Raw genomic sequence first — 17,609 nt, 5'->3', positions numbered from 1 at the left:
TCCTCTTGCTTAAGACCTACATGAATAAGTCCTCACAGGGAAACTGATTACTGATTTCTTTCCTCCCTCTGCATGTTTGTATTAATCCCAATACTCTACAACAGCACTAGTGCAGGGGAAGAGCAGCCTTCATCTCTTCCCCCTTTGCAGAATTACACACTGAGATCAAATATGAAACCCATGGGAAACTTCAGGCAGAGGAACCAAAACCTTCACACCCAAATTGCATTGAGGCATGTCACATACTCCAGCCACTCCAAGTTCCCAGCATTTTTCACCTATCGGCACAAGTACATGGGGTTTTGGCTGTTGGCCCCGATGGCTGGATCCTGGTGCTCAGCTGCCTGGTGAGCCACTCTTGCTCACTTCCTCACCCTTGAACAAGGATTTTTCACTGCCCAAAACCGCAGCTTTGGCAAAGGATTCCCTTGTGGCTGCTCCAAAGCTGAGAGCTGGTAGAGGTCCCAGCTTGCTGCTGGGATTCCCCGAGGCACTTGCTGCAGCTGCAGCTGCACCTCCCTTTGCCGAAGCCAGGCAGCCCCACAGCACACGCTGGCATGGCTGCAAGGAGCAGACGGGCTTTGCTTTAGACACGGACACGGCATGGCTGCTGTCTGACTGAGGTGTCCAGATTTGCCTGTGGCTCCTACCACTGCTCTGCGTGGAGGAGCTCACCTCCATCGGCGTGCAGCCACTGGAAGGAGCCCAGAAGTGCAGCAGGAGTGCAGCTTGCTCAGCTGCTCCAGCTTCTGAAAATAGTCAGCCAGGTGCAAAGAGTGAGGGAAGGTATTGCTTTTCTCCTGCAAGAGTAAATGATGCCAGTTTTATATTAAATAGTGCAGATGCAAGCCAACTCTTACTCTTGCTCGAGAATTAATTACTTCAGTAAGCCATGCCAAGCCTCTGGCTTCTTCTCTTTCACCACCATTCTCACAAAAAATCAGTGGGTGCAATGCCAGAGGGAAGAAAACACCAATCTCTGCATGGCTGTTTCGCATGAAGCCCCTTTTTCCCTCCCTGGCTCAACTCAGTCTCCTGTTCCACCCAATGGTTAACCCCTGGCCCTTCCTAGAACTGGGAGCAGGACTGGCTGGCCTACAGCTTTCCAAGCAGAGTGCAGAGGCTGCAGAGGGACTTCAGTTGGCCCGAAGTGGTTCAAGAAGTGCTGAAAGCAAATCTTCCCCAAGGCCCTCGGGTAATCCACAGCAAGGTCAGATTCTTCTGGAGTAACAAGGCTTTGCAAACTGTCAGTAGCATGTAGGCAGGATTAGCTAACACAGTTTAGAAATTGCTGGTAAGTGAAAAGGTATCATTCATCAGTCTGAGGGAATAATCCTCATATAAGACTATAAATCAGTTGGTTTGTCCCTTTATTGTGCCTGGGATTAAGCTGTAGAAATTCTGGAAACACAGCATCTATGACTTCCCCTCTTCAAAGAAACTACACGTGGTTTACCCAAAAACTCGATGTTTGTCATCACATGGGAGAGCCAACATTAGGATTTTTCCTACAAAATGGAGTAAAACCCTGAGCCTACTTATCTTTGGAATAACTGCCAGCACGATAGCAGTTTTGTAATACTTTCGTGTGTTCCTAAGTCTTCTGCAGAGCCATTCTTCTTATCAGGGGCCAGAGTTAAATTTTTGTAGCGATAGTGGGTTGTTTCATTGCAGAACAACGCGTGTTTGTGTTTATCAGGGCCTCTGATTGCTGTGGGTATCTCGCCCTCTAATCCATCTTCCCTGGAGTGTATTTGAACATTCCAGTCCTCTGAGGAGTTCTCAGGTAGCTGAAACTCAGCAAACAAATACGCAGCTGCTGCGGACTGTCAGTGGTCCCTGGGGATGCCGGCGGCATGGCGCAGTGTCCCTTTCCCGGAGTGCCGGCAGGTACCGCGCACAGCAGCGAACTGAGCGAGCAGCGGGACGCGGCACTGCTGAGGTTCTGCTGCCCCCGGGGCGGGAGCCCTTCAGCCTTTTAAAGGGAGAGGGGAAGCTGGCCACGAGCTGCTCCGACTCGCAGGAGCGGCGCTGGGGCTGGCGGCGGGGCAGCGCTGGCGCTGTGCCTCCTGCGCGGTGCGGTGGCCGCCGCTGTCCCCCGGCCGTCCCGCATTCCCTCACGGCCGCTCCCGCCGCGCCCGCAGCACGTGCGCGCAAGACCAGCGCGAGCCCCCCGGGGGCGGCGCCGAGCGCGCGGCGCGAGGGGGCGTGACCACGGGGGGGGGGGGGGGGCGCGTCTGAGGCCTCGCGGCCGGCGGTGCGTGCGCGCGTGCGCGTGGAGAAGGCGAGGGGGAGGCAGGGGACGCGGGCCAGGGGAGGGCGCGGCGGCGGCCGCGCGATGAGCGCCGCGCCCATTGGCGGAGCGGCCGTCACGCGGCGCCACGGCGGGAGGCGATTGGGCGGTGGCGGGGCGGGGCCCCGGCTCCCCCCGGTGGCCGCTCGCGCGAGGGCCGCGCTCGCCGCGCGCAGGAGGCGGTGGGGCGGTCGCGCGGCCGTGGGGGCGGGCGGGGCCGCGCGCGGCCGGGGCGGGGGCGGCGGCGTTGAGCCCGCCCCGCGCTCCGACCCGCCCTGCGCCCGCCTCCCCTCCCCCGGCCCAGCCCGGAGCCGCGCAGCCGGGGCCCGGCGGGGGAGCTCCGAGCTCCATGGGCAACACCGTCACCTGCTGCGTATCCCCGGACGCCAGCCCCAAGCTCAGCCGGGCCCGCGGCGGCGGCGGCGGGGCAGCGCCGGGGCCCGATCGCTGGGCGGACGCGTACCAGGCGGCGGCGGCGGCAGCGGGCGGCGGCGGCGGCGGCTCGGGGTCGGCGGAGGCCGAGTCAGGGGACTCAGATCCCGGCGGCGGCGGCGGCCCCCACCTCCAGCACATCAGCGACCGGGAGTTCCCGGATGGTGAGCGGCGGGCGGGCGGGGAGCGCCGGGCACCTCATCCCTGTCCCCTCGGCGCCCCGCTCCGCCCGGGTGGGCACCCGGGGGCACTGGCGGCCCGAGGCGCGGCCCCTTTGTCCGGCGGCGGGGGCAGCGCGGTCCCGCCGGCCCCGCGGGGCTCGGCCCGCGCCGCGCCCCAGGCAAAGTTCCCCGTGGCTGTCACGGCGCCGGCACGGCCCCGGCGGGTCCGGGTTCGGGCCGGGATCTCCGCCCGCGGGACAAGCCGGCGGCCGCTCGGCAAGTCCCCGCCCGGGCCAGGAGCGCCTCCCCTGCCCGGCAGCGCCGGGCCCTGCCCGGGTCCCGGAGAGGGGGTCGGGGAACAAGAAGAGAACGTGGCAGAGCCCCCGGTGCTCCTGGCTGAGGTGGAGAAGTCTGGCTGCTCTTTTCTCCTCAGCTATGGAGTCGTGACTCGGTCGCAGTGTTCGGGCAGATCGCAAAAGCTGCGGCATTTCCAGTCTCTGTTGAACGGGAGGAAGGAAGAGGGTGTGTGGGGAATAAGAGAATTAAGAATTACAAAGATCGTGTGCATATGACATCACCGTGGCTGGACATGGGTAATTTATACTCTGGCTGTGCAGGGTTGTAACTGTGTACTCATGACACCGGCGTTCCTCGTCGCGTAGCTCTCGGTGTTCCCAATTTGCTTTCCTTGGACTCATGGGAAAGTACGTGTGTGCTGCTCAGATTCCTTGCAGTTAAACCCGGAGCACTGGTACCTCGCAGACTCGCTCTGTAAGGCATCTCCTCCTGGCTCGGGAGAGCTGCAGGGCTGTGCTGCGGGAATTCCCGAGACATGTAACAGGTTCGGGGTGCTCCTGTCTGGCCGGGCGCTCACGTGGTGCCGCTGCAGCCGCACGGCGCAGTCTAGCACCTCATGATATTCAAAACTTAGTTTAATTAACAGACATCTTGCTATTCCTCTTTGCAGTCATAACCACACCTATGCCAAATTTATTCACTTGGAAAAGGATAGCCTGCCTGACATCTTTCATGTATGGTGCATACAATAACGATAATCACTAATCCGTACTCTTCTTGAACTTAAGAAAATTCTTTTTGCTGTCAGACTCGCTGCAGAAGAGTGCGAGGAGACCTTCAGAAATGGAGTTATTAAACTTGCAGTGTTCTGCACAGCACCATATGGTGCAGCTGTTCCAGAAATGAGATGGAACAGTCAGCCCCTTGGATCTCCTCTGAGACAGCTGTGCAGTAGTAGAAATTGTGTTTGCTGCCTAGGAGAAATAAACCTTTATTTTTGCAGGAAGATTATTACAGAACTCTCTCAACTCATTAGGGGAGGAGGAGCTAAACTCCCTAAAGATTCTAATAAGCCAAGCAAAAATGCCTAAGCTGAACAAATCTCCTCAGGAATAAGGGTTGTATTTGTTTGAATCATTAGTGTGTGATCATGTCAGCTGTGCTAAGTAACAGATTTAATTGTGAATTCATTCACATTTCAGGACTGGCCTTGAAGTAGAGAAGTATTTAATTTTTTTGAATTTGCAAGCCTGGATAAGAGTGTATAGCCCAAGAATAAGACAGTAACTGTCTATCACAAATTTTACTTTTGTGGCTATGGAAACTTTAGTCTTGAGGAGGAGATAATCCTAAAATTAGAGCTGCATAAGTAGTATATGTTTAAGATGATTTTAAAGATCACTTTTACAGTGCTATGTGGATCACTGTTGCTCTTCGAAGTTGATCTGATGCAAGTGAGAGATGATATTTGAAGTTTTCTGATTGATATAACCCTTTAGCAGTGCAGAAAGTGTCAAAGTTTGGTACCTTTATTAAAATAAAATTCTGGATAGTCAGTTTTCAAAGTAAAACTTCTTGGGTTGATTTTTGAATATTACAAAGCACTCCCTGGATAGAATTGAAGCATTTAACTTCAAAATGTAAAGCAGTATTTTTGAAGTCTGAAATCAAGTGTTATGATACAGGCTTTATGAAGAAGTTAGAAGTGAGACAGATATTTAATTTAATACCTTCTAAGAAATAATAAATCTGTAATAGACCAGATAGCAATGCTTATTCCTCTTAAACTCTAGGATGTAAAAGCTGTTGGCATGTCCAGGCCATGCAAATAGCCTGCATGTTTCTGTGCTGTTGACTGCTAGAAAGTATTAGTTTCATTTGGGGGATAAAATGTATTTCTGTAATTGATTATTGTGTAGTATCATAGGCTAGCTAAGATGCATACTTAGTCTATAACGGGAGGCTGAGAACCTACTGACTGCCCTTTTCTTGAATCCTTTGGCAGGGAGAAAGGAGAAAGCTGCAAGGAAAAAAGTCCAGGATCATTTTGGCTATTTTTGTTCCATGCTGCTCAGTTCTAGGAGTTTCTAAGAAAACAGCTAAATATATAAGAAAGCTAGCATCCAAATGGGATGGAGATGCTTCATTCCTTAAATTTCTATCTCTACATTGTTTGTTGTTCTAAAATCTGTCTTAAGTACTTTTGCACTCGTTTTGCTAAAATTGAATGTTTTAGTTGTATCAGGAATGCAGAAGTTACCAGCTGAGCTTTGGACTTTTTGGTTTGTGTTGTTTCATAGCTTTGTGTTGCTCTTTCATAGCAAGTGGAATGTGTTCCTCGCAGGTCTGTGCTCTTAAGTGAGGATTATTCTATAGCTTCTCTAGTGCTCGCCTTAACAGGCACTACTTTCCAGTCAGCACTGCTTAGATTGTCTGTATCAGATCAGAATGAAACAAGAACGTTCTCACTTTCTTAAAATGGGCAGATTATGATGTGGTATTTATGTATGACAAAAAAAGCAGTGGTAGGTGGAATGGAAGTAAAACTGAAAGTTTAATGTTTCAAGAAAAGTTAATTCAAACAGGAAAGGTTTGTCAGATCCTCTCCTAAGAGAATTTAAAGCATGACCTTGTATTTTATGGCTCTCACGATCCTGAGCCATAACCTGTTTGGTGTGCACTTTCTCCCAACGAAAAATAAGCCTGTATTTGTGATTTGATATGCTCAGCCAAGCTGGATTAAGTAACTTTGAAAACAGAAGTTTCTTCCAAATAGGTTCACGCTACTGCTAATAGTAAATATCAAAGTCTGCCATGAATCTAAAGCAGCTAGTTGACTTTTCAGCTGAGCATTAAGTGTTCCTTAAATCAACAGTTCAACACAATTTGAATTGACCAAAAAGGCTTTCCTATCTAGTTTTAGTAATGGTAGCTCTTTGATCTTAGTGTGCCATTTGGGCTGTGGTGATTGGTTTGGTGTTTGGTTGTTTGGGTTTTCTTCCCCAACATGAGGGCCTGCTAATCATTGTTTTGGGCTTCCTTTTTTTTTTCCTGAGACCTTTTTTTCTGGTTATTTGGGGGAAGAACTTACGGCTGGCTGACACTTTCTTGCTAGATCCTTGTGTTTAAACATAGATCTACTTCTTCAAAAACTCTTTGATGCTTGGGTAAATCTAGAACGAGACCTTGCTTGGCAGATGTTTCTCACTTGTACTTGAAAACATCTCCCTGCCCTGCTGCTGGTCACTGAGATTGAGCAGAGGTTTGCCTGATTTCCTCGAGCCAAGGGGAAGAGTTTTATCCTGCTGAAGTGGTGGGACAAAGTGACCTGGTACCCTCACCTGAGTAAAACTGGGGGATGGAGAATGACAAGGGAAAAGACAGTCAGGGATAAGAGGGAACAACAAATGGCATCAGGAGAGGAGCTGAGTAGGATGTGACCATCACAGATAGGTTAGATGGAAAAGCAAATGGAAGGGGACTTTGAAGAGGAGAGTTAATAGGGATGTAGTAAGTGAAGTTTACTTGGCTAGTGCCTAGAGTAACTCTTGAAAGCTTCAGTTTGCCTGCATGCTGCAGTTATTAAACAGTGTTGAAGATGAACAGATACTTGGATATATTGATTGTCTGTGATCTGGTTGTCTATAACAGCTTGTCTATAAACCTCCTTGCAGAAGGTCTAAATACTGTTCATTTGTTTCTCTTACATAATTTCAGCTTATTTCAGGCATGTGGGTGTAGGTTTTTTCCTGTTTTTTTTTAGTTCGGGGTTTTTTTGTTGTTGGGGTTTTTTTAAATCCTAGTTAAAATGTTAGTTAAGTTAAAACTCTTTGGTGCAAAGAATCAGCTTTTTGATGCCGGCAGTTTTCATCACAGGGAAGGCTTAACCGTCTTGTGTTGACTTTTGTGCCTCTCTATTTGAAAATCTGTAACAGCATAGGTTGACAAATACCACTGTATATCTGGACAAACCTGAAGCCAGAGCTAAAAACCAAATGATGCTCTGGTGCTTTTTCTTAGTGTTCCCTCTCCTTTTTTCCTTGTAGTCACCGAGTTTTTCACCTAACTTAAGACTCACTCTTGATTCCCCATAACTGTCAATATCCCTTTCCACAAACTGACCAGACATTCATTACAAAGGTATTAGTAGCAGTTGCAGATAGTCTGTGATCTTGACAAATATGAAGTACTGGACTTTCTGTAAGCCTGAAACACCTTCTATGTTATTGTCTTAAGAAGTTTGGTGGCGTGACCTCTAGAAACAATCTGTGAAGTACCTGTAGTGGAAATGACTGAATCACAAAGTCATCCAGAAACAGTGATGAAACTGATCTACAGATTTGGGGATTGGAAATAAAATAATTCATCGCTGTAGTACAGTACTTGGATTTCTGTTCTTATGCTTGGATGCTGCTGGCAACTAAAGAATCCTCTATCATTTTTTCTATTCAGTAAGTCTTGGAGACTTTTGCAGCAAGTAAAAACCTTAGGTTTTTAAGAGGAGTTGGTATGGAACATACATACATCCAGCTCACGTGAAGGGAGACTGATTTGTGTTTCTGGTGCGTTTCTTCAGGCTTTCAGCATAACAGGTATTGAAAGGAAATATATAATCAGAGGGGTTTGATGAAACTTACAGAACTAAGGAAACTGAATTAATTTTAATCTTTACTTTTTTTTTTTTTTTAAACTGGTTCTGTGTGACTTACCTCCAGCATCCTTATCCTCTGCTGGCTTTCTTTAGGAGATTTCCTGTTTTCCCTCCTACCTGCAGGGTAGATGTTGTAGAACAACAGAAGTTCTGTGGCTAGAAGTATGTGTTCTCTCAAGTGTGATCATTGTGGTGAGGTCATACCAAAAAGCTGACTAACAGGGGAATGAACTCTTGCACAGCCAACAAAACACAAAACCGTACTCCTCCCAGATTCATATTGCACATTAAATTAGCATTTCTAACAAAGTTTCTTCCACATACAGGGAGAAGGAAGGAGTTTCTGCGGGAGGCAGGAGAGAAATTCTACCGGACATTAAGAACCCAGACCTTGCATCTGTAGTTCCTTGCCAGCAAGTCTTACGTTGAGATTTTTAAACCTATCTGTTTTTTCTGCCTTACCTCTAGAGTTTGAATGTGCACTTTTATTTCACTCACTAGAAAAATAATGTTTTCAGAAGAAAACGCTGAATGTTTTGATATCAAGAGATAAGTGAGGATGGTACTGACCTAAAAAAAAACCCCACAAAACTTGGTGCTGTTTATTAAAATGTGTGGTAAATCCAGATGAATAAAACTGAAGATCCTCCTTGCAGGTGATGTGAGTATCAGGATTATCTTAACAGCTTACACAAAAGTCCCCCTGTCAGTCAGGTAGCATTCCTCAATGTGTGATGAGCTGTGTGTGTCTATATAGCACAGCTTTGCTTCTGTTTGGAGTTCTGTAAAGGTCTTGAATCATTGCAGTAATCAAACACTGTTGATTTTTTTCCAGTGTAAAAACTAACACTGCCTTGTTATGAAATGTGTCCATCAGGTTCAGATAATAAGCTGCTGAATGCCAGTATATTTCAAAGACTAAAAAAAGGTTTTCTGCAAAGCTCTTGGACATGTTTTGTTACATGGATAGTTTGGGGTTTTTTTTACAGAACAAACTGCAGGTAAGATCCAGGCTTCATTTGAAGTTTGCAAATGTGAGCAATTGGGAGAGGTGAAAAACGTACCATGTGCCAGTCCATCAGGTGGCATGTGACACCAGCAAACACTGCAGTGTGTCTTGGCTTTGGTCACCTGCAGACACTACCTGAGACTGGAATTTCTGGTACTCACCTGTTTTGCTTTCTGAACCATGGCTTGGAAGTAAGGCAGAGAACATGTGAGGAGTTGTTATGGGAAGGCTTTCCTCACGTTTGCTGTGGTCAGCATGGATGTAAGATTCTAAAATTTGGGTGCTCCTAAATGTGTTCCAAAATTTTTGATTTGGTTTGGTGTTTGTTTGTGTTTGTTTGTTGTTTTGTTTTAGCTTATGAGTTAGAAAATTGGAGTTGTGGACTTTGACTTTAGCCTCTGGTGATAGTGAATTGCGTTATGTGTGAAGGTCAGTGTGGGGACTAAAAAGTGACAGCATAGAACTAATTCTTTCTCTTTGTCCTTTAAATGATCCTAAATTAAATGCAGTACAGGAACACATCCCTAACAAAATGTTAGTTACTTCTACAATCCAGCTTGTGAGCTACTGTTTTCCTTCTAGTTCAAAGATAGAATCTTAGGGGCATCTTGTTTACCACTGTTTTAACTTGTCCTGCTTTTGCTATGGAATTGGAGGCACTCCTGATACTCTGCCTTGGTTAAAAGCTGTAGAAATGCTTATAACCCTGGCAGGTACATCAGGAAATGTGTGGAAGCCTCCTGGGCTCTGTTTGGTCCCAGAAAGGATGGGTGTTGTGGTGTGTGGAACACATCTCTTGGCAGTGTTTCCCCAGCAGGGGCTATGAACAGGGTGCAATAGGATTATGCGCAATGTCCTGTGGAGGCTTTAGAGAGTGGTGTGGATCCTCCTGCACTTTGAGAAATGAAAAAAACCCCACATATTAATATGGTATTGATTTTTTTTAAGACACAGAAATCAATATATTACTTAAACCTTAGGTAGGCTCCAGTATTTAATACATATTCTGCACTTTTGCATTCTAAATTCTTCTGATTTTAGTAGAAAAATTGAAATGTTTACTGTGTCAGTTTCTCCAGCCCAACTCTGGAGTGTGGTGTAAAAAGCAAATAATTCCTTTCTAATTATGAGAGCTTGTTGTATATTGAAGTAATTTCTGCATCCTTCCAAAACATGAGTGTGTACTTAGATATGTGCTGGGTATTGGTAATGATATTACTGTTTCTGTAGTAGTGCCATAAAGATTAACTGACACCTTTTAAATAGCTTTAAAACATCCTTCTGTGTCTATTGTGTAAATTCACAATATTTAGAAATAATCTTTTAACAATCTTTCAACAATGAGAGTTGCAAATGGAAAGCAGCCTACGCGTCCTGGGCTCTCTGGTGCATTTGGAGTGGCTGGGACAAATAAACAAAGCAAATTAAATTTAGAAATCAGAGTTGTAACATTCCTGAAACGTTTTGGGCAAAGAATTAGAGTAACGTAATTTGAAGGAGAAATAATTTTATATTAAATTATTGTTAGGAATAACAGACTCTCTGAAATGGATTGGCAGACTTGCTCATCTAATTTGTTATAATTTTTACATCTTTTCTGGGAGTGTTAAGTGGCTTGCATCTTTACAGCATAAGGTAATGAAATATAAGGGAAGCTCGAGCATTAGTCACAGCTAGTAAATCATTGAGCAAGTGACAAAATGCAATTTACAGCAAAGAGATTATTGTATCATTTAATGCTCTAAATATGCGCTGTATCAAAATGTTACTGCTGTCTAATAAAGCAAAGGATGGGGCTAAAACTGTTAAAGGAAATGCAATAGTTTATTGTTCTGAAGTAATGAAATTATCAAAGGACTGCTACTTAGTGACATCTTTGGCTGTCAGCTTTATTCACAGGATAATACATGTAGCACGACTCAACGTGTAAAATGTTTTTGTAATAATTAGAAGTCACCCCTGGAGGTGTGTAAACCATAGATAAGTAGCTAGCATTATAAATTCCTAAAACCTACACACATTCTTACATGGCATGGATAAAAGTCAAGTCTTGTGGATTTTGTGTTGTGGAAAGGATGTGAGACCTTGAGCTAGGGCAGGGGATTGCTTTCAGAATTGATGTGATCTGCCCTGTGGGGGGACCGTGTGTGCACAGCAGCAGCAGAGGTGGCTGAGATTGTCTGAAGTGCCAACCAGCTGCGAGGGATTCCTCAAAGGGGGAACGGTGGCAGAGGGAAGCAAGTTCAGACTTCTCTGCTCCACTTGGAGGCAGGATTGATCTGACAAGCTTGGTAGTACATGTGAGTAAATGGCTCTGAGAGATGCAGAGAAATAAGGGGGAAGGTTCTCAGACAGGTGAAGGGCCCTTGTGTAGCAGCATTATTGTCCTGTTCTCAATGACCTAATTTCTGGTGGGAATCTTCCCTTCTCACCTCTTCATCACTAAGTGTGAGGGTCTGATAGGAAGTGTTTTGATTTCTATTGAGTTAATAGCCTCTAAAACAAAAACGTTCTGGAGCTGTTTTCTTGCTTTTTTTATCACGTTGTTGTTCCTCTCATTTCTCTCATTCTTGTTTCTGCATGTTTTAATTCCTATTATTCCCATTTATCCTTTGGCATACATGCTTTCTTTTTCTGTTAGCTTTCTGTGAAGCTTGAGTTTTCTGTCATACAACTTCTGATGCAGCTCCTACTCAAAACTTACCCTTACCTTCATGGGTATCTTGGCTTTGGACTCATAAGTGCTACCAGGATGAAGTATTAAGAGTTATGCTTGGTTGTGAGTCAAATTGTTTGCAGACAGATTTATCTCTTCCTCTGCCTTTTCTTTTGCTGTTTCCCATTACATTTTACCTCTGCTCATGCCCTTATCTGCTTCTTGCCTTATGTTTCCTTCATCAGCTGTATTGCTGTTGCTTTTTGGTATTTTGTGAGCAACACTGGTAGTTTAGGACAAGCAAATCACGTGACTACTTTTTCCATTGCTTAGAAAAAAGCATTGTCCAGGGAAAATGGCACAGACAGGATAGTTAAAATTCTCTGGCAGCTTATAAGGGGAAAGCTACAGGAAGGTGGTCTGTTAAATGCATCTTTCTTTGCAGTCTCTTGCTAGACCAAAACAGGTACACTGTCTCTGCTCACATCATGTTATCCTGGAATAACAAACCCAGCTACTTTTCACCCAGCTTGATCTTGATAATTTCTGGTGGGATTTCATACCGGGAGACGTGTGATATGTCTTGGACTTCATTAGTATCTTAACTCTGGTTGTATAATTTGTGTTGTGGGTTTAATGTGCTGTGGGTGCTGATAACGCGGCATCATCCAGCAGAAAGCTCCTTGTGCCTGGCAGAGCCATCATGGAACTGGAGCCAGTGAAGTCTATGATCCTTTCAGTTCTGTTCCTCTCCTTAAATGTGTAGGTCTGCTTGGTTCAGGGCGTTGACCCATGTGGCCTTGTCAATTTTGTGTCACTCAATGCACGCAGCAATGCTGTGGATCTTCCTGCCTGGAGTGACAAGAAGACATTGTAGACACTTCTTGTCTGCGATGAAAGTTGGTTATATTCATTGTGCTTTTAGTCCTAGATCTGATTTCTAACTTGGAAGAGGCATGGATATAGGGACTGGCAGAGCACAAGAAGAGGAAGAAACAATGTAAGAAGTGAGCATTAACAAGTCACATGGTTTCAAAGTAAATCAAAACCATAGGGAAACCAAGATAGTAGTGTATTTTTTTAAGGAGGTGAGGGAGGACGGGTGTTATCCTGTACTGTCTCTTCCATGAGGAAAAAAAAAATAAAATCTGCCCTGTTTAATATTTATCAATGACCTGGAGGAGGTGATGGAGAATGCCCAAATTGCAGATGACAGCCAACAGTCAGGCTGCTTATTCAGGGGGACCTGGACAGCACTGAGCCAACACCAACCCGATGAAGTTCAGCGAGGAGAAACATGGAGTCCTGTATTAGGAGTTACTGACTTCAGTAGCCCTTTTCCTTCAGTTTTTCTTTGCTTTTTCCTCCCCAGTTTTCTTTGCTGCCTTTCCCTAAATGTGGCCCAAGACTTGTACAGTCCTACAGACTCTTCCCTACCATTCCACAGTGAGTGTCATAGCCCCGTAAGCATTAATTCCTGTAAAGGGAAATGTGATCTAGGCTCCATGGACCCTCACTGGAAGTTTTCAAGGCTCAGCTTGGCCAAGTCTTGAGCAGCCTCATGTTCTACCAAAAGCTGATTCTGTTTTCAGCAAGAAGTTGAACTGGAGACCTCTGAGATCCGCTCTAACCTGACTTACCCAGTTATTTTAAAAGTTGCTGCTGAACTTTAAATAAATAAGTTCTGAATTGTTTGCTCTGTTTGCATCATAACTTGCTGATAATAATCTGTATTTTAAGTCTGCATATTTCAGTTTTGCTTGGCCTGTTGATGATACTTCAGTTGTAGTCTGGCAAAATACTTCCACTTCTGAATCACTGTTTGTGTTGGGTTTGTTTGTTAATGCCCTGCTACCATTAGAAGCTGTATACCGTCTCTTTAAAGTGTTTTTGTTAAATCAGTGTTAGAAACTTGCCAGACTTGTGAACAAGTTTTAAACAAGTTATACTGTTTTGTTAAGATGTTACAAATGGTACTTAAAATGTGGCAGTATGGCATGCTATTGCATGCTGGATTTTTTAGTTTTTCAGAGAATGAACTGTGTATCAGAACATCCTTTTTGAGAGGAGGGGGGAATTCCCTTTTGAACAGTCTTGGTCTTCCTGAGCAGATGTTGACTACACTACTTAAACAGCAGAGATTCAGAATTGCAGGGGTCCACTTCCTGGACCAGTGCCAGAGCAACACAGTTGAACTAAGATCAGCAGTGTTGTAAAGCCCGGTCCTTGGAAAACACGGAGGTCTGGACAGCAGTGTTGTGCACCAGTGGAAATCTGGAATGAGAAGTTTGGGGGACTCTGTACTTTTGCAATTACGTTCCCTTGCTGACGCATGGGGGCCATGGCTGTGTTGTGGGGAGGTGCAGCAGCACAAGCATTCACACAGTTCAGCACCCAGGCAGTTTGTGGTTTGGCAGAGTTCTGTTGGTTGGGTGCATAAAAAATTACGTGGGTGGTTTTTTTTTTTATTAAAAGTTGATGGCAATTCTTAGATGGCTTTGCTTTTTAGGGGTGTGGCAGCTGTGTTGGTGTCCCACCTTGAACACTTAAAAGTGCAAGTGCTCATGCATGAGTGTGTGTGCTTGTATGGCTGGCATGGCATAAGAATGACACCTGTAAATGGATGCAAAATTGCTCTTTCCAGGACTTAGAGGATCACAGGGCTAGATTATTCTGTTCATGTGTTCACAAAAGTCAGTATGTCTGTAGCATGACTTCCTTGGAACAGCTGTTTCTTCTGTCAAAGCCAAGGCAGCTCAGAATTTCATCATGATGGTCACAGTTTCATCAACAAACTTCCATGATCACTTCCATCTTAATCTAAGGGAGCAATATATCCTCTTCTAATGCCATCACTGCTCTGTTGTGGCAAAGGATTAAAGCAGTCATTTTGTTCTTCAATAACACTATTTTAGGTTTACATGGTTTTATTTGAAATTCCAAAAGAACTGAGTAGTGTAAGCTCCATGTTTTGATATTTATCAGCACTGTAAATGTTACTTATTAGGTTCTTCTGTAATACCACAGAGATTGTTTCCTGTTGTATTTGGTACATAATGCATAGAGGGAAAAGACCACAGAGGGAGATATCAGCAGTGATAATTTTCTGTTGTTTTGGGTTGTTGTTTTGTTGGTTTTTTTTAAATTATTATCTTTATAAAGTTCTAGCTTTCTGCACACTACTGAGCACATGCCCCACACCCAGCAACCCTAACATGCAGGGGCACTGATTGACTTCTGAAGATAAATGGGGTTTTTTGAGATCTCCCTGTTTTTCTCAGAGGGAAAAATGTTAAATTTTTATTCATCTTGGCAAAAGTACGGTTTTGTTTCAGAGAGACAGCCCATTCCATGTGGGTTTGATCTTGTTTCCATGGCTGTGCTTGAGCACTTTGAGGCTGGGTGGGAATTGTTGCAGTTATCATCTTTTGTTAAAGGTATCTCCTTTTTTTTTGTCCTTCCTATTTCAGATTTGGCCTTGGAATCTAATCCATCTGATCATCCCAGAGCAAGCACAATTTTCCTGAGCAAGTCACAAACAGATGGTAAGCTAAGGCTTTTTCCAATTTAACAAAAAACAGGAAAAAATTGGAAAAATAACCAAAAATAACAGCTCAAGAACAGTGCTTCAATTCTTTCAAAGTGTACAGATTAGTAATTTATGTTTTTACACAGAAATGTGTTTGTAGACAATTTTACTTAACACTTAAAATCACCTGATCTTTAAAATGCTTCAGTATCAGATTTCAGAGTGCAGATCCTAGTAGTCTGAAGGGGCAAGGCTCTCTTCATTAGTGTAATTCAAGTTTCAAGCAATGGTGGGTTTTTAATGACCAAGGACTGTTTGAAAAATTGTTTAAAAGTAAAAAACTTTGTAGTTAAAAATCTCAAGTTTTCTGTAATAAATAATAAGCCTAAAACATTAGTCTATATCAGTTGCTTTTGAATATGTTGTTTTAAACTGTTAGAATAGTTTCAGAGGGTAAATATTCTCCAATCCTGGCTTTAATAATATTAGATGTATTGGGATTTTCAATTTCTTTGCAGATCCTGTATTTACATAATAATGAAAATTTGAAACAATTGCTAGCTTGTGCATTCCAAAAAGCTGTTAAAAACTGGAGGCATTTCTATAATGCACAAGTAAAAGCAAATTCTGACAACAGGACATTTTGAAGTTGCAACTAAAAAAAACTTTAGGATAATATTTTTTAAATGCTTTTGTTTCTTTTATAGTTGGTTCTTGTTAGAAGCACTGTTTTGCTAAGAAAGTGATGCACTTGAGGTTGGATGTGTTGATGGAAAGCTGCAGTGTGTCTTAACTTGGCACAGCTTTGCCACAGAAAAGAATTATTTTGACAGGTTTGTCAGTTGCTGTCCTGCTATTCAGTCTTGTGGCAAGTGGTAGAATTGTCAGTTGTATCAACTTTGCAGTGCTCAGATAGTGTGTGAGCAGTGGGAACAAGCACTAGCCTGGCTCTCCAGAAGAGATGATACCAAGGAAATGTAAAGCCCTTTTTTTCTGGGGCCTCTAGGGTCAGTCTTCAAACAGCCAGAGGGTCTGACCTGCTCATTTCAGACACCTCTGAGTTGAGCAGTGCTGAAGGTGCAGCTCACATGCTGACAGAGTTCATGAACACTGTCACTGTGCAGCCTTCCAGCCTCGCTGTAGATAATGTTCAAACCGTGTGAACGGGCTTGTTGGGGGTAGCGTTGCTTTTAAACGTCATTTGGTTTTCTTCAGATGAAATGTATTGAATTGTGTAGACTTGTGTTCATGTAGAAAAAGGCTCCTCTAGGTGAGATAGTAACTATTAAACTGTTCTCTGAAGTTTGTATTAAATTAATTGATTTTTATGGAGAAGTCAGGCAGAATAATTTATTTTCTAATTTCCCTAGTTCTTCTTTAGTTGACCTTCCATAGAATTAGTAGAATTAATATCCATAAGTTCTCTCTCAGTGAGACGTTATCAGGATTATGAGTTCAGATTTATGCAAAAAGACTAAAAAAATGTGGATACTCTTTTCCAAGTGTCAGTTTTTCTAAATATGTAAGAGAATCTGTCCTGCTAAAGAGTGGTACTGATCTGAGGTTAGAACTGTGGAGAGGTGCCTGTCCATGCTGGTCACATTTGTATAATTTGTGCGTGTGTGCAGCTCTCAGCTCTCCCTGATGCTGCTGTATTGCTGCTGTCACAGCTGGAAGTTTAACCTTGAAGCCTCTTTTGAAAGACTAATGCAGTTTAAAATGATCAAATGACATGGTTGCAGTTATGTGATAAATAGCTGCACAGCTTGTGCCAGCATCCTCTGTATAGTGAAATACTCTTTTACCTTCTGCTGTTCTAGTAAGAGGAGAGAGGACACATAAATGGTGCTGGGCACCTCCATTCCTCCTTGTGTGCCTTTGGCAGGCTCAGGGTGTGCTGGTTTTGCTTCTGTTTGCTGTTGGATATTGGACATTGTCTGTTTGAACTATCTGAAATCATCCTGTTTTTCATGATACACAGCATCTTTTCAAAGCTGAGACGTCTTTCCCCTTTGGAAAGTGATTGTTCATGAATGTGCATGTGGGTAGACAGGAGTATGTATCTTACTAGCTTGATAAAACTTGTTTTTTTTTTTTCCTCAAACTACTTTTCCAGACACCTAAAGTAAAATTTGAAACTTTTAACACTTCCATACTTTAGAAAACTAGGTTAATAGAATGACTTCATTGAATGTAAATTTGGAAACCTTTCAGTTCACATTTTTTTCCCTCTTTCTAGTGCGAGAGAAGAGGAAGAGTAACCATATAAACCATGTAAGTAAACTGGATTCTATGTAAATAATATTAGGTGTTGGGCCAAAGACAAATTTAAGGAAACAACTGTAGTAGTTCTAGGTATATTGTCTTACACATGTTCCAAATCCTCCTTAGAAAGGTGAAACTGAATTATCTTTGCCTGTCTCTAAGCAATAAACAGGCACAATACCACAGAGCATAGAATGGCTGATGTCAAAAGAATGATTTTTTTTGTTGTCAGTCTTAAGCTTTTCAAAGCAGTAAAGAAGAAAATATAAGCTAACCTGTCGGTATTTTTCTTGAACAGAAATAAAACTGCATTAAT

At 43.8% G+C, this 17,609-nt stretch overlaps 1 protein-coding gene across 1 annotated transcript in view; it reads left to right on the top strand.

Moving 5' to 3' along the window:
- Positions 1-2,620: 2,620 nt before the first annotated feature.
- Positions 2,621-17,609, top strand: part of CCNYL1 (cyclin Y like 1) — a 33,204-nt gene continuing 18,215 nt past the window's right edge. Inside the window, exons 1-3 of the mRNA XM_066189714.1 lie at positions 2,621-2,889; positions 14,970-15,044; positions 17,268-17,302. Of these exons, the coding sequence (XP_066045811.1) occupies positions 2,643-2,889; positions 14,970-15,044; positions 17,268-17,302 (357 nt within the window). The 5' untranslated portion in view covers positions 2,621-2,642. The remainder of the gene's footprint in view (positions 2,890-14,969; positions 15,045-17,267; positions 17,303-17,609) is intronic.

Source organism: Chamaea fasciata, unplaced genomic scaffold, assembly GCF_029207755.1.
Source record: "Chamaea fasciata isolate MVZ Bird 193981 ecotype frontalis unplaced genomic scaffold, bChaFas1.0.hap1 SCAF_8, whole genome shotgun sequence".
Lineage (NCBI taxonomy): Eukaryota > Metazoa > Chordata > Aves > Passeriformes > Sylviidae > Chamaea > Chamaea fasciata.
This window is presented reverse-complemented; position numbering and strand designations above follow the sequence as displayed.